Raw genomic sequence first — 21,445 nt, 5'->3', positions numbered from 1 at the left:
GTCACGACTCTGGACCTGGAACTGTATACTGGCTGCGTTCATGTCATTATAAAGGTCAGGTAGTGACACCAACATGGAGGCAGAGCAGCACAATATATACAGGAATAAACAGACGTGTTCATGAGTGTTCATCTATAAACCTGTGAGTTTCTTCTTCAAATCTGGACGTAGTGTTTCATCTCCACTTAAGGGAGCAGAAACAGATTTTACACAAAACCACATCTAAACCCACAAGAGAAGTTTATTACAGATAGAAGAGTGAAGAAAACCATGAAATAAACAATTACTGGAAATATTTTTTTTTTACCAGGTTATAATGTGCAGTGAGAACAAACCCCATACTGAGAGAACCTTTTACTGAATGTTCATAAAACATCTTATTTCTGTACAGAAAGTGTCAGTGTGCAGTGTGATGGAAAAACCAGGTGACAAAATTGTCAATTTTCACAGCAAACAGGAAAAAGTTTTATTAAAGATCTGCAGGATAATTAACAGAATAAAGAGAGATTTTTAGACACAAACACAGAAAACACTGAGGTGACTGTCACATAACTGCTTTCACGGTTATTTCAGAATATTAAATGTGAATAAGTGAAAAAAAAACAGATAAAAAGTGGACAAAAAGGATGAAACCCTTCTGGTGAGTTGTTATAAGAAAGTCAGTATCGGTGTGTAACAGTAACTGCATTTCCTACAACAGCATCACACACACACAGTTTTATTCCTCACACCTCGTATTTGGTCTTTGTTTTAAAGTTACTTATCATTAAAGAAGCGTTTAATAAAAATAAAAAAAACGTGTTTCTGCAAACCAAATTTAGGAATCGTTGCTGATTCAAAATGTGAAATGATTTTGGGTTTTGTAGAAGTAATGAAGCAGTTTTCTGTTTTACTACAGAATTAAAGGGCATGAGCTCAGAGCGTATTAAGTCAAACACAAATCCCCAAAAACTTTGAAATTTTGCTTATGTAAACTTCCCTCATACAGTCTGGTGAGTTGGACGTTCAGCCTATTAACACTCATCTTAGTGAATTCATAAGTAATGTTCGGTTCGTTTTGGAGAGAAAGGTAGGCCTTTGAAATTCTTACCATATTTTGGACACAACAGTAAGCAGTCCAGTAATAAGTGGGAATGTTTACACCTTTATCTTTAACTTTATTATTATCTTTTCTTTTAATGGAGATCCCACTCTTCCCTGGAACCACTCCAGTCACTATATAAGTGGGATTATTATTACTTGGCCTGCAGTCTCTCAGTATTTCTCTCCTCATTGGTGTTTCTACTTGACTTGCCCATTCATTATTGCTATGTTCTGTTTGTGGTGCTACATTAGTAAAGGTGAAGGTGGAATCTGCCTGATTCTGATCAGCAGCATAGCCATGTGGAAATACGTGACCTCTAGTATATTCAATAGAAGGATTAGTATTTTTCTTACTATCTGCATAGTCTCTGTTCACAGCCTGGTTATAATACTCATCCATCTCATCATCTGTGATCAGCTTCATGTCTGCAGTGTAGCTGCTGCTTTCCAGCTGTTATGAAGGAAGAGAATGGAGGAAGAGAAAGAAGCTGTTAGTCAGTGAAAACTCATCCTTTATTCATCCTTCATGGGAGTAAGAAACACTGACATGTGCAGCACAGGAAGGTTTTAACTTTTAAAGGGAAATTTTACATGTGAACTGAACACACACTGAATTGTGAAGTTCTTCAACAGCAATAAACTGAATAAAGAGAATTAATCTGGTACTGATTCTGACTCCTTCTGAAACACTGAATTGTTTGTAAATGAGTTACACGTCATTATCAGGTGGGGTTTTATAAACACAAACACATACAGTATAAAAGCTGGAGGAAATTTTCACTCACCTGAGGCTCATTTTTCCATTCTTCATTTCGGACAGTCTGTCTGTCATTAATGAGTGTGTAGGCTGAGTAGACGGGAATCCTGTTATTCGTGTCATAGAGAGTTGCAAATCTGTATTCATTTTCCCAAAGTTGACAAATCTGTTTATACTGATACCCCTTTAAAACAGTCGGAGTGATGACGTGATTTTGTTTTGGGCTTTTGATGAAGAACTCAGCACATCTAGAATTGTGAAAATGCTCCACAACCTTCATGTGGGTCAGTGAAGATAAAGCAAAGAGCAGGAGAACCAGAGCGAGGATCTTCATCTTGGTCAGCTGGTAGTGGATCTGGAGTTTATCCTTGGGACACTGAGCACAAGATAGTAATATAGACTGGGAATGAGTAGGTCATAAACACATATTTTATAAATATAAAAAACATTTGTAATATGATATAAAAGATTTGACTTGTGATAGTGATGAAATTATGCAATAATTATATTTATATTTATAGTATTTAGCAGATGCCCTCATCCAGAGCCACGTACAAAAGTGCTTTGAGTTTCCATTAATGAATAAATCAACACTTGTTCATTAGAATACAAACTTAAGATTCCAGCAGACCACATCTCTGCTGAGAGGGTTTCTTTTAAATGTACAAATTCATAATCAGTACAGAACTGATTAAACAGAAAGAGAAAATATAATTTGAAAGAGAGAGAGATAAAGAGAGAGAGAGAGAGAGAGAGAGAGAGAGAGGGGAGGGGGAGAGAGAGAGAGAGAGAGGGAGGGAGGGGGGGGTTCTCACCGAAAGTTGTTAGAACTTTAAGTTGAAGTTCAGTAGAAGGTGTGAGAAGACTGCAGGAGGAGATCTTTATCTGTAGAAGTGTCTGTTGGTTTCTCATGTTCCAGTCTCAGATACTTGTCTTTTATATACCACTGCTGTCACGTGGAAATGAGTGGCCCAGTCAGAGCCCTGAACAACTCGAGGCTGTAAATGCTGCCAAAGGTTCCTCATCTCTGTGCTATAATGTGCGACTGAGTGCAGAATAATGAGAAAGAAAACATTATGAATTATTGTGGTATCAGGCTGCAACATGAAGGAAGTCTATTTTATATATTATATTTCTCTGTTTTCAGGTGAAATTCTAATTCAAAAGCCAAAAAGTTCATATTGGAAAACATACATTAGTAAATTTGACTGAAAGTCTGTAGAGAATCTGTAGAAAATGAAAAACAGTCCAGGATTCAGCAGTGCTGCACAGAACAGATCACTTTCTGTATTGTAATATAAATTTAATTCTTTATTAAAACATCACTATTTAAATGCAAGTAAACGATTTTTCTCTTCATCATCACTTCATCACACTGCTGAAGGTTCATCTTCTTTATAAAAACACTGATCTGTTTAAGGTGAAAACGTAGTTGTGCTGAGAAGTTATTATTCTTATTCTGTTTAGTGAAGTGTTAAAACCACACGTTTCACTTTGAGAAAACAATATTAACACCTTGAACACCTTCTGACGCTGTTTAAAGGTGACATGGTGCTTGTTGAGGTCTGGAGGTGTGAACTGCTGGTCAAAGACTTTTCAACTTCAGCACATTTGAAATTCATTAGTAAGAATGAATAATTAAGAATGTGTAGTGGACTTTATTTTAGGTGATGATTGTTTCTTTCGTTCCTTCAAGTGGTCTGATGCAGGAGAAGTGAAGTGAAAAGAAAACTATTTTCCATAACTAAGCATCAGTGAATGTTCTGAACATCTCCCAGTGGTTTATACCAAAACACCCTACCCTAGTTTACATCAGTAAAACACATCAAGCATTTTAGCAGTTTATAACTGAGCAGTTAAATCTTAGGGGACTTCCTGAGGGCCACAGTGCTCAGTGTTGTGGTGCTGGAGGTGCTTTTCCAAATCTAGGAACGATCTCTCAGTCAAAAAATCCAGGATCCAGTTAGATGCAGGTGTTTAGACCCAACAGGCTCAGCTTCCCAAACATGTGCTGATTAATGATGGTGCAGAATGTTGAGATGAAGTCTATAAAAAAATATCCAAATATAGGGCATATTATCCAGTTAGGTGAGGGCCAGATGGTGTTTGGTGGAGATCCTATCATCTGTGGAGGATTTATGGTTAGGATGATACGCAACTGATATGCAAACTGTGGTAGGTCCAGTGAGGGCTCTTGATAGGCCTCAAGAGAAGCTGCTGAAGCACTTCATGATGATGAGTGTGAGTGTGATGGGACAGTGGTCATCGAGGCAGGACATGAAAGATTTCTTCAGCCTGGGGACGATGAAAATAATTTTGGAACAATAAATCTGCAAATCTGCAGTAGGAACATCTGCCCGCTGTACATCCCCTAAAAACTCTCCAGGATTGTTGTCTGGTCCAGTCGCTTTTTGTGTGCTGACTTTGTGTAAAGCTTTAATCACATCAGCCGGTGTAAGACCTGGTCTTGTGACTCCACTGGCCATGAAATGTTAGTTGTTTCTTTGGGCTCTCTGAAGCTTCTCTGGAGGTAAGGCTTAATTCAGCCAAAAATAGGGAGAACATGTGGCAAATGTTTCTAAACAAATGTTGAGGACGGTCAGTGAGTGTTGACACCACAGAACTGAGCAGAATGAGTTCTGTCTGGTTACAGATAAAGTGACAGAGAACTGTGAAGAAAAAAAGCCAAAAATAAGTCACCAGTCTGACATAAGGGCAAAATGGTATATCAATGAGGTGAGAAAAGAGTTTCCACTTCCTCCTGATCTCATTGTTACTGGAATTTTTATTTGGTCTCTTATCAAATTTCTACAACATAATTAACTGTTAAAAACTCACTTATTGTAGGCTGTAAGTTTAAAGTTTATTTTAGAATTTATCCTTTATTTCTGACTTTTCACAGATACAGTCCAGGTTCCTCTGATTTTTATCTTCTGTCACCTTAATATCAATCAAATTACATGTCTCATTATTGTCAATCAATTTACATTTACATTTATAGCATTTGTCATACATCCTTATCCAAACCAACTTCACATAAAACTTTAACATTTTGAACATAGAGGACAAATAGTAATATTCTTTATAGTCGATTTGCACAAATTTCTGGTTTCAGACCAAAATCACACACATACACTCACACTCATATATATCCATATACCTTTGGACCTAGCTAAGTGCTCAAATATGTGACCTCTATCTCCTGTAAGAACCCAGGAAACATACTAAACAACTTCTTTTTCGTTTTTCTTACATCTGCCTCTTTCAAATCAGCTTCCTGCATGTCTTTCCTTTTTCCTTACTGGTGGCTCCATCATCAGGATTTATCTACCAACATACCCCATGTCCCTGCACATGACCAAACAATCTCAATCACACCTCTCTCACCTCTCTCCAAAACGTCCTAAAACATTCTAAACATCTACATTTACAAAAAAAGGTTCAATCTGGGCTAATGTGGGTTCTATCTATGTCCAGTAGGGGGAGCCAGAGAACTGTTATACTGAGAAAAGTATCTGCTGACGGGACGAGGGAAACTACACACACACACACACACACACACACACACACACACACACACACACACACACACACACACACACAAGAATTAAATAAATCCTGTAGTTCATTGCGCTCCACCTGTCATGTATTATTTTCTCCACTAGAGGGCCACACTCTACACTTGGAGAACCACTTTTATTAAATTCTAATCTTTGTCCAATTACATTTTTTTTTTTTTACTTTTGATTTGTCAGGGTAAAAACTGCAATTTGAACACAGCATCTGAAAAAAAAAATCCTTAAATAGAATAATATAACAGCTTTTTTTTAAGTACACAAAGTGTCACTGTGCAGTTTTGGTGAAATAATGAGGTGAAAATTTATTATGAAAAAATGAAAATATATTCATGTTATAAGAAATACAGCAAACGATATGATATCTGTCTAAATCTACCACATAAGTGACCTCACAAACAGTAAATGCAACAGCAAATCGATAAAACTGTGACGTGTCAGTCTTTTATTCATTCATTCATTCATTCATTTTCTCCCGCTTATCCGTAATTCGGGTCGCGGGGGCAGCAGTCTAAGCAGGCCCCCGCCTTCGACTGCTGCCCAATCCTCACAGCACCCTCCCTTACGGTCCCTCCTGCAGGTGGTGAGCCCACGAGAAGGTCAGTCTTTTATTGTGACCGAAAAAAAAGAAGAAGAAAAAAACTCATTGCTACGTTTAGTTATAAGAAATGAATTGGTATCAGTGCACTTCATCAATCCACCCAGTCATGGATTCATTTACTGTAACCATGCACAATGATTTATTCCTGACATTCCTTACAATTAAGAAGTTATACAAAGCACAATAAAAGTGTCCCTGTAAGTGAAATGAAGCGTATTATTGAATCAGTGCAGTAAGAAAATGTGGCTGAAGCAGTTTCAGGTCTAAACAGAGAATTCGAGGAAATGAGATTAGAGGTAAATTAAGTCAAACAAAATCTGCCAAAAACACTGAAATCTTGTTTATACAATCTGGTGAGATAAGAGTTCAGTATATTTACACTCATCTCAATTAATTCATGAGTTTGATTGTTTGGATCGTTTTGCAGAGAGACGTAGGCCTTTGAAAATGTTTTGCTCTTATTTACACAACAGAAAGCAGTCCAGAAATAACTGGGAATGTTAATGCCTTTGTCAATTGTTTCAGGATTATTATTAATTTTTCTTCTTATAGAGATCCATTTACTCCCTGGAACCACTCCGGTCAATATATAAGCCGGATGTGTATGTTTTTGGGGGCACTTGTTCTTTATCTCTCTTTTCATCCGTGTCTCTACTTGATCCGCCCATCTGGTATTGCTATAGTTTGTTTGAGGTGCTACGTTAGTAAACGTGAAGGTAGAATCTGCCTGATCCTCATTAGCAGCATACTGACGGGGAAACGCGTGACCTCGCGTATAAGCAACGTTCGTATATTTACTGCTCTCTTTATAGTCTCTGTTGACAGCCTGGTGAAATAACGTGTCCATCTCAGCGTCAGAGATCTTCTTCATGTCTGAACTGTTCTTAATGTTTTCCAGCTGTTATGGATGAAGAAAGCAGAGGAAGAGGAAGAAGTTAGTCAGTGAAAACCCATCCTTAACTCCTTCACAATTATTAACAGTGCATCATTCACCTGGGGTTCATTTTTCCACTCTTCATTTCGGATGTTTTCAGGAAGAGACCGGTTCATCTTTTCTTTTTGAACAGTTAATATGTAGGCTGAGTAGACGGGGATCCTCCGCTGAGTGTCATAGAGTGTTGCGAATCTGTAAACTTTGTTCCAGCGCTGACAAATCTGCTTATACTGATTCCCCTTGAAAGCAGTCGGGGTGATGATGCTCTTTTTATTCAAGCCTCGGAAGAAGAACTTGGAACACTTTGATCTGCCAAAATCTCTCACAACCTCCGTCAGGGTCAGTGGGGCGATGGAGAGCAGGAGCACCAGAGGAAGGAGCTTCATCCTGACACACAGGGGTACTTGTGTGTGTGTGTGTATGTATGAGAGAGGTGTGTTAGGTGTGTGTGAGGAGTGTCTGGGGAGTGTGTGACAGGTATGTGAGAGGTTAATTAATGGTGTTTTATGTAGAGGTATGCATGTGGGGTATGTGAAGTGTGTAAAGAAAAAAAAAGAATAAATTGTGAGGTTACCAGGAACCTGTTAGCTTCTATTAGCAACATATTTCACAACACCTCAGTGTAACTTTAAAGGTTCTACTCTGAGCACCAGCTGGGTCATGGAAGAGTTTTATTGTGACCTGGTATCATTAATGATAAAGACTAACTTTATTCTCTACATTGGAATTACATTTCTGAAACGCATCAGTCAGGATTTAGGCGCATAGGAATCACAGCACATAGGAATTCATTTGAATGATCTATTTGAACAGGTTTATGTTGGAGGTTGACTGATAGCAACACCAAAACATTCTGCCAGTTTCTAGAAAACACTTTCTTCCTGCAGTGGTAAAGAAGGATCGATTGTGATCTGATCAAGGATCTGGTAGATCCAATAAAAGTTTGTCTGGATTTATCACAGAACACGTTTAAAAGACCAGAATACTTTCATCCTGTAAATTGTAGGTAATAAAATAAGGTATTTTTATGTTAGGAAATGTCAAATAATACCATCACATATGCCTTTAATTGATTTGAAATGTTTTTTTATAAATTGTCATAAATTGTATTAATTTTCAAAGAAGTTACCAGTTGGACTGCAAAGTGCTGCTTCTTACTGAGGTGAAGTTTCATATTCAGTCGTTCTGGTTTTTGTGGTCAGTTTGCACAGAGATGGAACATTTAACCACTTTTAGTTAGGAACCGCTTTAATCTGATGCTGCAGTAAAGTTGGTTTCATTTTCTTATGATACAATTAACATCAGAGTTAGGATTAGAAAAATGATTGTAATACTGCTATAAATAAAATTTATTATTGAGAAATCAGAAATTTGTTACTAAGCAAAAAAAAAAAAAACTAAAATGATGATGGTGATTATTATTTTTATTATTATTATTATTATTATTATTATTATTATTATTATTATTATTATTATTATTATTATTATTAATAATAATAATAATAATAAAAAGACACATTCATTTGTTTTCAGCAAATTCCACAAAATTTCTGAGGACTTTTTACAGATACTCATAACTTGACTTCCATATACTGAATATATATATAAAATTTTATTAATGCGCTATCCCAATTTTTTTAAAATAACAATTTATATCTGTCACATATTATTGCTGTATATTTAAACTGTCTAATACGCCATGGGAAAATCCCCATAAACCAAAATCAAAGTGGAATATTCCTGTGACCTTCACACATTGTTAGTGTTATTACTGATTTATGCTAACTATAAGCTAAGATTAGTGTAGTGTAGAATTTCTCACCCCAAACTGCTGGAACTAGATGCTGAAGTTCAGTAGAACGCGTGAGATGATAGCAGGAGGAGATCTTTGTAGAGAGTTCTTGATCTGTAGAAGGACTGTCGTCATCTGATTGTTCACATCCTCAACGTTTCTGCTGTCACCCACACCTGTGGTCATGAATTCATCTCATTTCAAAAAAGTCATGGTTAGAGCAGGTAAAACCACTACCCTTGCTTTCAATACATTCTCCCTCTTCTTCTTCTTCTTCTTCTTCTTCTTCTTCTTCTTCTTCTTCTTCTTCTTCTTCTTCTTCTTTTTAATTATCATTATTATTGTTATTATTATATCATGAATGTATCTGTAACAACATTACAGAGAAAATGTACATTTGAAAGGCTTTTAAAACATTTTTCTTGTTCAGAACCTCTAAACCTCCAACCATACCGAGTTTCGGTATGAATCAGTTACGTGCATGAGACCAGATTCAGAGATGAATCAGAGGTGCCCTCACTGACCAGGACCCACAGGATGGTGAGGTTTTTTTGTAAGCATTTTCTCTCGGCATGAAAGAGAAATTCTAGACAAAACAATACTTCACTTATAGTATATACATAATATACATTTATATACTGAACAAAATTATAAACCCAACACTTTTAATTTTTTGCCGCCATTGTTCATGAGCTGAACTCAAAGATCTAAGACTTTTACAAAAAAAAAGGCCACTCTAAAATGTGCAGTGGTCTGCGGTTGTGATGCCGGTCAGATGTACTGCCAAATTCTCTGAAACGCCTTTGGAGACGGCTTATTGTAGAGAAATGAACATTCAATTCAAAGGCAACGGCTCTGGTGAACGTTCCTCCAGTCGGCATGCCGATCGCACGCTCCCTCAAAACCTGCGACGTCTGTGGCATCGTGCTGCTTGATAAAACTGCACATTTTAGAGTGACCTTTAATTGTGTCCAGTCGAAAGCACACCTGTGCAGTAATCATTCTAAGTTTTCCTTTGCAAAGAGTTTCGTTTCATAACCAGATCTACGTTGTGCTGTCATATGTTGTGTGTTGAGTTTGTGTAAAATAGCTGTTACCTGATGTGAGGTGTACTGTATCAAAGGATGTGACAGCACCGTCTTCTCAGCATCCCGGACTATCAGAGCCGCAGCAGCCACTGCACGCAAGGACGAGGGCAACCCTTGTGCTATGCTGTCTAAAGATTTGGAAAGATACGCAACAGGGCGATACCTGTCACCGTGTTCCTGGGCTAGAATCCCCGCAGCCGTACTATCACGTTCGTTCACATAAAGGTGAAAAGGTTTAGTATAATTCGGCTGACGAGTCAACGAAACCCTGAGGAAGACGTGTCCAGGTGAATTAACGTCTTCTATAGGTAAATGCAAAAAGCGTCTGCGTCTCTGAGGCCAAAGGGACACTGAAAAAAGCAGAACAAAGATCAATCACAGTAAAAAATCTCTGAGTTGCTGGTATAGAGTTAACAATGGTAGCTACATCGGGCACCAAAGGAGCTAACGTTATAACTAATTTATTAATCTCACATAAATCTTGTGTTACCTCCAGCATTTTTTATCCGCCTTCAAGATAGGATTAATCGGTGTGTTATACGGTGAATGTGTCTCGATCAAAACACCTTGTGACAATAAATTGTCAATAACTGGAGCAATGCCAACATTCTTCTCTTTCAACAATGGATATTGTTTACAAAAATCGGATGGTGTGTTTTCATGAGTGCATGATACGGTTTTACCTGGATTAAACCTGCCTCATCTTTGTGAGAGGCCCATAATTTAGGGTTAACTTCACCTAAATTTGGTTCATCAGGCATGACCGCTGTACTACCCTGGAAGAAATCTTCCGGATGTGGCTGTGGCTTGGTTGAGAGCATGAGGACAGAAGAAAAAGACAGTGAGACATTGGTTTCAAAAAACAGAATTTCCATTCCCATTTTGTGCATCATATCTCTTCCTAAAAGGTTTAAAGGCGAGTTTGGAATTATTGTAAAGCTATGATAAAAATTTGTACCAGTCGGTGTCACCACAGGCAAAAGATGAGTTACAGGACATGAAATTGGAACTCTATCTATTCCCTAATAGATGAACTTCCCCTTTTTCCTAGGACATTCTCCTTGAGTTTTGTGCTGAGGCTGGAATGCACCACTTCCTGTTGCAGTGCAGAGCATAACGGGTTAACAAAACCTGGAGCATAGTAAAAACCTCTAGCAGCATCTAAATCTCTAGAAAAAAGTATCTAGATGTGACACAATTTCACTCCATAATGCCGAATGATCTAAATAAGGTTTAGTCCAGTAACCGGCACCATTACTATACATCCAATCTTTGGGATTTTCTTCTGGCAATGGGCGAGAAATGTCATGACCCAACTTCTTAACACAAAACAAAGAACAGACACACAACACATAACACTCAGACAATACACACAACACTAGGCACCAGGGGAATCGCAGTCTTCAAACAAAAAAAGTAATCCAGTCTCTCCAATTGGATCACAAATTTTGTAAGTTAGGAGAAAAAAATAGACTTTAAAGCCAAAACAAGATTGAAGTCTTTTGAAAAATTTGAAAGCCCTATTGGCTGGCAAATGGGAAAATCCCCGCAAACAAGGAAGTATCCTAAAACTTACCTTGATGCGTGATCTCCCTTTGGATATTGCCGGGAAGTATCTCGCTTCTGACACCACAACTGTTAGATTTTTATTATGCCCAAACGAAACTTAATTCTTGGAGAGGTTTTCCATACGACCTGCGATGCCCGTAGTGCCTTTCTGAATTCAGGGAAGAATCACACCGCACACAGCAAATGTTCTTCTTCGGTTTATTGCAGGCAGCAGAACGTACGTATATATACACACAGAGGAGAGAAAGCTGACCTAAAGTTGTTTCCTGTTTAGATAAGAGGATATACTAGCCGGAGATGTGTGAGCCCAGATAAGACTCCCTGTTTACCTTACAGATTAACATCGTAAATATCCAATAGACACTGAACAGACAAAGGAATGTGTGCAAAGTAGTGTGAGAACCGTCTTAACACTAACACAGAGTCTTTTTAAACATGAGCATCTGTACTTCTACTGAGTGAAGGATGTGTCTACTTTTGCCACCTCTGCCTACGAGTCTGAAAGAATCTCATTGTGCCCATGAACAAAATGTAATTCTACAATAGCTCATTAATGTACACTTGTGTGTTAAATGGGTGTGGAAGTGATCTGACTGCCATCTGTTTCTGCTGAACAGGAAAACTTCCTTCTCCAATGTAAATATTCATTGAGTGAGAGATTATAATCACGGAAGTAAACAATAATCGTGACTTGAAATGAAATGCAAATCCACCACATGATGAGTGTATGTGACAGAAGTGGTATAAAAAGACGAGTATCTGAGGCAGGAGAGTGAGAGACCAGTAGGTCCTTCTACACATCAGAAATCGCTCTGCAAAGATCTCCACCTCTGATCATCTTCTACTAAACTTCAACATCAAGTTCCTGCAGTTTATGGTAAAAAAACTACTTCCCGAAAGCAATGTATTTATTTTAGAATACTTTAAGGTCAGCCGACGTCCTCTACATATGTGAACAATGTAGTGTTCAATCTACTGCTGTGACGGAGAAAGATCACCTGCAAACATTAAAACTGTCCGAATATAAAAATATAAAACCACTGACTGTAGATTAACAGATAAATAAACAGTTTCAGATGAAGACTTTAAATATTTATTAATGTTCATGTTCCTCTTTTCCTCAGGTATAGTTCTGCACTTTATCCTCACATACCCCTCACAAACTCCTCACACACTCTTCGCTCACACCTCACACACTCCTCACTCACCCCTCACACACTCCACACACACTCCTCACACACTCCTCCACTGTGAGTCAGGATGAAGCTCCTCGCTCTGGTGCTTCTGCTCTCTGCTTTCTCCTCACTGTCCCTGACGGAGGTTGTAAATTCTTTTAAACAATCCTGTCCATCATTTTTCATTCGAACAACAGACTACATCGTCCCCACTGTCTTCACTGGACAGCAGTATAAGAAGATTTGTCAGCGCTGGAAAAACACATACAGATTTGCCACTTTGTATGACACTGAGAGGAGGATCCCTGTTTACTCGGCCTACACCTTCTTACAGCAAAGAATGATTCAACGTACTGATGAATGGAAAATTGAACCTCAGGTCAGTCCACATATTTCCACATTTGTTTGCTGTTTTATTAACATCTGTAGTTTTTAGGAAGTGACCTAATGGGTAGGAGACACTGCAGTAAAACATAATGAACACTGAGAGTAACAAGTAAATATAAATGTAATGTCATCACAGTTACAATCTGTTTTATTAAAGGAGCTGAAAAACGTATCTAATATTAAACAAAATGTTCACCCCAAACTCCTGGTCCTGAGTTTGGCATTGCCCATCCTGTGAACTGTTTTCTGTGGAACTTGGCAGGTTTGGGAATAATGGCATTAAACAGAGTGGGTTTGGTAGCAGGGAAGATCAAATCTTCTGGGGTGACTAGAAGTGTTTAAATGTGATTAAAGTCATATCACTAGTTTCATTTTTGTACAAATCAGATTTTTGTGTGTTCAGCGAGTTGATGAAAGTGTTTGTATTAAATGCATATCATTTCTCCTCCATAACAGCTTGAAGATTTCGAAGGATATAAAGATAAGAGAGAGATGATTGTGTCCCCGAGTGATGTGGAAACTGTGAATAAAATAAAGAAGCAGGTCGTGGATTTAGATTATAAGGACACTGTTTATACTCGAGGTCACGTTTTTCCAAATCAGTATGCTGCTGATCAGGATCAAGCAGATTCCACCTTCACTTTAACCAATATAGCACCACAAACACAAAACAGCAATGGGCAGTGGGCAGAACAAGTGGAGACCCCCATGCTTAAAAACATTACGAGCCTTTGCAGGCTGGACCAAAACCACCTGGCGTATATTGTGACTGGGGCCGTTCCAGGGAACAGATGGATCCCCATAACAAGAAACAATGTAGAAATAAAAAATGGAATCAACATTCCCAGTCATTATTGGAGCGCTTACTGTTGCACTGATATTAATAATGTAAATAATCTGGTATTTGGGGCCTACCTCGCTAAACTCGATAACTTTGATCTCCGAAGACCCGACATTTCCAATCTGAATAAACGACTCTCTATTCTGTATGATAAAGATTTTACTGTGTTTCCAGGATTATAAATTAAGAATACAGAACCTAATTTCTAACCTTAAACGCTGTTTCTAAATCAAAAACAGCTTCATTCATTTAGTGTTCATTAAAAGACTTGCAACAAGAAATGTTCCAAATTTTAATGACGCCTGCTTTAATACAATAATGATTTACAGATTAATCAGTGTAATCAATGTTCTCACTGTCAATTAACCTGCAGATCTTTTAATAAAACTTCTAGCATCTAATCAAACATTATTTTGTGTTGTCTTTATTTCATCACACTGCACACTGGCACTTTGCGATCGTGAGGAGTTTTAATGCTGAATGTCTTTTGAGTTTTCAGCTCCTTTATTTTGACCTGCATGCAGATTTAAAGCATTCATTCCATTCATTAAAGAGAGGAGCTCACGTACAAACCATGTGTTTCAGCGTCTTATGTACAGTTGCAGTTGTGCATTAAGCAAATCTAAAGATACAAAAAGACACAAAAGAGAATCAAACACCAGATATTCATTAATTATAATTCCATCGTTGTTGAAGGAGGTGTGATGAAGTGCACTTTTTATTTATTTTATTCATTTAGTCACATTTAATATTCTAAAATAACCATGAAATCAGTGATATGACAGTCACCCCAGTGTTTTCTGCATTTGTGTAAAAAGAAATCTCTTTATTCTGTTAATTATCCTGCAGATCTTTTCAGATGTGGTTGTGTATAGAATCTGTTCCTGCTCCTTAAACTCACAGGTTTATAGATGAGATGTTTTCGAACACTCATGAACACGTCTGTTTATTCCTGTATATATTGTGCTGCTCTGCCTTCATGTTGGTGTCACAACCTGACCTTCATAATGACATGAACGTGGCCAGTATACAGTTCCAGGTCCAGAGTCGTGAATTTAGTGCTTGTCATGTGACCTGAAACAGATCTGGGATGTCCTGGGATTGAATTTCTGACAATGAGCCACAAGAGAATGTGTACGACACTGTTTTTATCGTGTGTGTGTGTGTGTTCTCAGGCAGGATGCAAAGCTGTGTGTTTAAATCCTTAGTCATTACAATATCACTGTAACACACACCCTCTTGTGGCTCATTGCTTTTAGAGTATGAGGAGAAAAACAATATCGTTCAACCCAGTGTCCAGTAAAGAATTCAGCAGACATGATGGGATGGTAAGAGGTCACGTGTGTGCTGATAGCAGGAATTTTAAGGTGAGATATCAGCTCACACGTCACTGACATACAGCTCTATCGTTCCATGTTTATTCAGCTGTACAGACCATTTAGCTTCATAAGTACCACCAATTACATCTCCACTGCCTCATGATATTGCTGAGCAGACATATTACTGAGCAATGATATAGTCTGTCTAGTGAAGTACATCCTGAGGTCAGAGCAGAAGAGGCTTTCTGGAATACCTGGTGGTGGTGAGGGAGGGTTACAGCCCTGAGAAACCATACTGGCTGTGTGCACATGACCTCCTTGACTTAAGTTTCACAGAGTTCGTTTAAAACATCCTCATCCACATCCTGAGGGAAGACCCAAAAGATGGTGATCTGCCAAAGTGAGAGTTTTGGGGTGGTGAGGTGTCTGTCAGATCTCAGACAGGGAAATTTCCAGCAACCCCCACAGCCTACTCTCAGATTGCACACATTACACACACACACACACACACACACACACACACACACACACACACACACACACACACACACACACACACACACACACACACACACACACACAACCATAGACTCACACACAGAATTTAAAAGACCATCATACTGTGAAGAAAATCATTGTGTCATTGTGATTTGACTAGAACTTTGGTACTACTCTCTCTCTCTCTCTCTCTCTCTCTCTCTCTCTCTCTCTCTCTGTCTCTCTGTCGTTCATGTGTCTCACATGTTCAGTATCTCTGTAAATAATATCTTTAATTTTATTTTTAGAAATAAAGGAGCTGAAAACCGGACAGAGATTTAGCATTAAAACTCCTCGCAATCACACAGTGTCAGTGTGCAGCGTGATGAAATAAAGAGAACACAAAATAATGTTTTATTCGATGCTAAAAGTTTTATTAAAAGATCTGCAGGTTAATTAACAGTGAGAATATTGATAACACTGATTAATCGAAGCTTTTACGTGTTCGGAAGCAGGTGCAATTAAAATCAGGAGGTGTGCAGTAAAAGAATGGATTTTTTAGGTACATTTCTTGTTGCATGTCTTTTAATCAGCAGTAAATGAATAAAACTGTTTTCATGAGATTTTTTGATACAGAAACAAAATTTCATTCTAGAAATTAGGATCTGTATTTTAAACTTCTAATCCTGGAAACACTGTAAAATCTTTACCATACAGTTCAGTGAGTCGTTTATTCAGATTGGAAATGTCGGGTCTTCGGAGTTCAAAGATATCAAGTTTAGCGAGGTAGGCCCCAAATACCAGATTATTTACATTATTAATATCAGTGCAACAGTAAGCGCTCCAATAATGACTGGGAATGTTGATTCCATTTGTTATTTCTTTCTTGTTTCTTGTTATGGGGATCCATCTGTTCCCTGGAACGGCCCCAGTCACAATATACGCCAGGTGATTTTGGTCCAGCCTGCACATTTGCCTCATTTCTCCAAGCATGTGGGTCTCCACTTGTTCTGCCCACTGCCCATTGCTGTTTTGAGTTTGTGGTGCTATATTGGTTAAAGTGAAGGTGGAATCTGCTTGATCCTGATTAGCAGCATACTGATTTGGAGAAACGTGACCTCAAGTATAAACAGTGTCCTTATAATCTAAATCCACGACCTGCTTCTTTATTTTATTTACAGTTTCCCCATCCCTCGGGGAGTCAATCATCTCTCTCTTATCTTTATATTCCTTGAAAGCTTCAAGCTGTTATGAAGAACAATTGAAATAGTAAATAAAATGCAAACAACTCACTCAAGACACAAAAATCAGATTTTACAGAAATAAAACTAGAGATATTTCATTAGAAATAAACCATGGTGACAGTTCAATAAATACCCAACAAGTGCTGGCTTTTGACCTCATGATATGAACTGAACTGGTGAAAAAAATTAAATGTCAGAACATGTCACCAAACCCAGTCTGTTAATCTGTATGCCAACCTCAGGACCAGGAGTTCAGTGTGAACATTTTGTTTCATATTGGAAACTGTGATTACATTACATTTATATTTACTGGTTACTCTCAGTGTTCATCAGAGGTGGAAGTAACGAAGTAGATTTTTCTGGCATCAGTTTTTTACTTCACTATTTATTTTTCAGACAACTTTTTCTTTCACATTCCTGACCACCTGATCATCATCATAATCTTTTCTCTGCTTGTGTTCTGTATGGTGGAAATTCAGTCTGGATACATTTATTAGGGAACAACATTTTAAATGACTTTTGCAGTAATATAGTAATTAAGACTGTCTAAATGCAAATTCCTTTTAACAGCACTAATTTTATAAATGTGTGATTAATGCAGCATGTCTGTTGACCATTTTTATTAAAATACAAATAAATAACTAAATATCAAAAAAGCTAAATTCAAACATCCAACCCAACACACGTTTATTCATGACGTCCTTTCTTTACTCAGATAAAAAAATAAACAAACTTTTTAATTAGTAAACGTGTAAATTACTCATGCGCCAAGTCTCAAATCAGCACCAAGATCCGCCATGATGTGCACAATTAACCCTCCTGACACACTCATAAAGCACAAACGAACTTAAATTACTCTGTGTTATGATGAGAAGCCGAGTGTAGAAGGAGAAGCTCTATGTTGATTTTGGTTTCACTAATAATAAAAATACATTTGCATTAAGCATCAATATTTGTCCATTCCCATGTTGATTAGAGTATTAAAAAAAGGAACTTTTCATTTAAGGTAAATTTAAATATCACAAGTAAATGAATATTTTAATCGAATGAAAACCTGAATGATTACTATTAATATGATGTGAGGTCCATTTACCAGCACGACACTAAAACAGGTAGTAGTTATTTCTACTTTTTTCTAACTTTTTCCATCTCTGGTGTTCATTATGTTTTACTGCAGTGTCTCCAGCCTGAAATCTACAGATGTTAATAAAACAGTAAAGAAACATGGAAACACGTGAACTGACCTGAGGTTTTCAATTTTCAATTTTCCATTCATCAGTACGTTGAATCTGACCCTGCTGTAAGAAGGTGTAGGCCGAGTAAACAGGGATCCTCCTCTCAGTGTCATACACAGTGGCAAATCTGTAATTATTTTTCCATCGCTGACAAATCATCTTATACTGATGTCCAGTGAAGACAGTGGGGATGATATAGTTTGTGTGTATTTTTGGATTTCGGAGGAAAAACGATGGACAGGATTGTTTAAAAGAATTTACAACCTCCGTCAGGGACAGTGAGGAGAAAGCAGAGAGCAGAAGCACCAGCGCGAGGAGCTTCATCCTGACTCACAGTGAAGGAGTGTGTGAGGGTTGTGTGAGGGTGGAGTGCAGAACTCTTCCTGAAGAACATTAATAATTACATCATCAAATACAAAATTCATCATCTGCATCTGTCTATGTATCTGTTAATCATCATTTTACCTGAAGAAAGAAACAGTCATTATTTTCCATCACAGTAGTAAATTGAACAATGTTCATATAAGTGCTGAAAGTAAACCGACCTTCAGATATTCTAAAAGAAACTTTTTTTTAAAAGTATTTTTCTTACCAGAGAGAGAGAGAGAGACACAGAGAGAGAGAGAGAGAGAGAGAGAGAGAGAGAGAGAGAGAGAGAGAGAGAGAGAGAGAGAGAGAGAAAGAGAAAGCGTTAAGGTGAGTTTCTAACCACAAACTGTAGGAACAGCAGAAGGTGTGAGATGATAAGATAAGATAAGATAAGATAAGATAAGATAAGATATACCTTTATTCGTCCCACAGTGGGGAAATTTATTTTAAAGATCGCAGGAGATCTTTGTGCAGAGATCTGTATCTGTAGAAGGACATGCTGGTCTCTCACTCTTCTGTCTCAGATGCTCACACTTTTATACCACTGCAGTCACGTACACTGATCATGTGATGGATTTGATCTCCTTTCTGTAGAAGAAAGGACTGTTGCTTAATTACACTACACAATTTCTTCATGTTGAAAGAGAAAGTAACACTGTTCCTGTCACAGCGTATGTATGTATGAACTTCCCATTCAGCCTTCCAACTCATCATACTATTACTATTATAAATATTTGTGATATATTTATGATCAGCAGTTAAAATAACCTTGTCCTAGATTTGGTTGACCCCGAACAGTCAATTCTTGTCTTTATCTTCTCTTTATATGCACCCAAACTGTCACCTTTTGGTATGCGCTAATCTGCGTTTTGTTGCTTCTCCTAACGAATAACATGACCAGATATGTTAGAGTTATTATCATCAACCGTTTTTCTTTTCGCACACAAACTGACCTTCCCGTCTCCTTCTATCTGTGGTATATATTCATGTGTGACACAATAAAGCTTTGTAACTTCTCTCTGAAAGGCTGACTCGTGTGTTTAATTGAGACTTCTCCGTGCACGTAGGAGAGCAGAGATCGAGAGGAAAGGCTGAATTCTAAGGCAAATCCTGTCCACGCGACAGAGAGCAAAACAATCCTTACAATATTGTAAGACTTAATATTTGGAAACACAATTGTATTGGACGTCTTTAAATGTAGGGGAAGGAAATTTTTGCTACACTTGAACTAGGAAACCCAAACTTGTTCCAGCATGACAATGTCTCTGTGCCTGTGCACAAAACCAGCTCCATGAACATCTGCTTACTATGGGTTAGATTGGGTGGAGATCTCCTGCTATGAAGCTTTAAACCCTAATGATCAACTTTTCAATGAATGTGAACGCTGACTGGACCACAGGTCTCCTCACAACATCTCACCTACATCAGTACCTGACTTTACTACCATCAATGTGGCTGAATAAGTCTCCACAAATTTCCACAAAATCTAGAGGAACATCTTCCCAAAATTTAGAACACCTCAGGTGTGTGAGGAGTATGTGTCGTGTGTGTATGTGTGTGTGTGTTGCACAAATCAACATCTTTAAACAATTACATTTTCAAATTAGAACTTGATGTTGAAGTTCAGTAGAAGGTGTGAAAAGATTGCAGGGGATATTTGTACAGAGATCTTTATCTATAGAAGTTTCTGTTGGTTTCTCATGTTCCTGTCTCAAATACTCACTATACACCACAAGTGTATTATGAAAGGCAGGTACTGATGAAGGTGAGGAGACCTGGGGTGCAGTCAAAGTTCACATTCATTCCAAAGGTGTTCTGTAGGGATGAGACCAGAGCTCTATAGAAGACCACTCAAGATCTTCCTCTCCAAAGCATGTTAACCAGATCTTCAAGGAGCTCACTTTGTGCACAGGGGCATCGCCATGCTGGAACAGGTTTGTGTTTCCAAGTTCAAGAAAACGCAAAATTTAATGCTATACAATTGTGTGCTTTGGGATAACAGTTTGGAGAAGAAATACATATGGCAGGAACGGGAATAGTGTCCTAATACTTTTGTCCATGTATATATATATATATACACCGTAATTTCCGGACTATAAAGGGCACCCATATATAAGCCTGAATTTTACAAATATTTTTATTTTTAACATAAATAAGCTGCACCTGTCTATAAGCCGCAGGTGTCTACACTAATGTACTTTACACAGGCTTTAATGAAAGACAGTGTCTGTTACACGGGTGAAATATGTTGCGCTTCATTTAGGAGCATAGCGGTATTTTGGGAATAGCATGCCACTGGATTCCTCCGGTATTACTGCGTGTGTGTAAGACGAGGAATATGTCCTTATTATTTTCTGATGCTCATTTCTAAGTTTCTTTGACTAACCCGTAACGCTGTTGCCAAGAAAAATAAAAAAGCACGAGTTTTGGAAAGCTGTCTGTGTTTATATGATTTCTGTTGTAACTGGAGTTAGTGAGCTCTCCCTTCACCCAGACTCAACGTGTTACAACGGCTTGTATCTAAACAGTAGCCGACCAAGAAAGTCATTGTTCACTGTCTTCCTCCTTCCTTTCACTACTATTTCTCTCGGGAGTTTATCTTTTGGCATCGTCGTGCGTATAAAAAAAAGTTTTTTCTCCCGATGCCGTGCAGCTCAGAACACAGGTGAGGTGCGTTTTTTACGTTTCCGTTCGGAAATTTCATTGGTCTAATGTTATGGGGTTCAGTTTTTTGGCTTAAAGTTTGTGAAACCGGGAAAAATCCAGGAAAAAATCCGCTTCGTTGTTTAAGCCGCGGGGTTCAAAGCGTAGGAAAAAAGTAGCGGCTTATAGTCCGGAAAATACGGTAAATACTGACTAGGTATTATATTATATGATAACATTCTGAGTGGTGAAGTGAAGAACACTGATGATCTTCATCATGGCACCTGTTAGTGGGTGGATTTATTTATTAGGCATCATGTGAACATTTTGTCCTTAAAGTTGATGTTAGAAGCAGG

General features: G+C 38.0%; 1 protein-coding gene and 2 long non-coding RNA genes across 6 annotated transcripts; 1 reads left to right on the top strand and 2 right to left on the bottom strand.

Annotated features, from left to right (window-relative positions):
• Positions 1 to 489: 489 nt before the first annotated feature.
• On the bottom strand, positions 490 to 11,320 carry LOC310717614 (endonuclease domain-containing 1 protein-like). Of its 4 annotated transcripts, none has more exons than XM_083525898.1 (3): positions 8,773 to 11,320; positions 7,010 to 7,409; positions 490 to 1,534 (listed from the first exon to the last, which is right to left on the bottom strand). In XM_083525898.1, exons 2-3 carry the CDS (start codon positions 7,334 to 7,336, stop codon positions 926 to 928), a joined length of 936 nt encoding a protein of 311 aa, XP_083382024.1. In that variant the 5' UTR covers positions 7,337 to 7,409; positions 8,773 to 11,320; the 3' UTR covers positions 490 to 925. The 4 variants fall into 4 exon arrangements, with proteins under 4 accessions (XP_083382024.1, XP_083382027.1, XP_083382026.1 ...); XM_083525900.1 differs by lacking the exons at positions 7,010 to 7,409; positions 8,773 to 11,320 and adding exons at positions 1,869 to 2,216; positions 2,656 to 2,761 and having other exon boundaries at positions 497 to 1,534; XM_083525899.1 differs by lacking the exon at positions 490 to 1,534 and adding an exon at positions 6,050 to 6,914.
• Positions 11,321 to 12,178: 858 nt separating this feature from the next.
• LOC310717818 lies at positions 12,179 to 14,208 on the top strand. The gene is made up of 3 exons (XR_014530946.1): positions 12,179 to 12,276; positions 12,524 to 12,953; positions 13,418 to 14,208. It is a non-coding gene; the product is annotated as an uncharacterized lncRNA (long non-coding RNA).
• A 3,930-nt stretch (positions 14,209 to 18,138) lies between these two features.
• LOC310717829 lies at positions 18,139 to 19,566 on the bottom strand. The gene is made up of 2 exons (XR_014530957.1): positions 18,862 to 19,566; positions 18,139 to 18,460 (listed from the first exon to the last, which is right to left on the bottom strand). It is a non-coding gene; the product is annotated as an uncharacterized lncRNA (long non-coding RNA).
• Positions 19,567 to 21,445: the final 1,879 nt, after the last annotated feature.

Source organism: Silurus aristotelis (assembly GCF_946808225.1).
Source record: "Silurus aristotelis genome assembly, chromosome: 2".
Taxonomy (NCBI): domain Eukaryota; kingdom Metazoa; phylum Chordata; class Actinopteri; order Siluriformes; family Siluridae; genus Silurus; species Silurus aristotelis.
The sequence above is the reverse complement of the archived record's forward strand: the minus strand, read 5'-3'. Positions and strand labels throughout refer to the sequence as shown.

What these genes read in the sequence shown, in the direction of transcription:
- LOC310717614 (XM_083525898.1), bottom strand. Translation starts at nt 7,336, where the DNA reads ATGAAGCTCCTTCCTCTGGTGCTCCTGCTCTCCATCGCCCCACTGACC. An exon ending in AGTGGAAAAATGAACCCCAG is followed by an intron (nt 1,535 to 7,009) that starts GTGAATGATGCA and finishes CCTTCATAACAG; the next exon opens with CTGGAAAGCAGCAGCTACAC.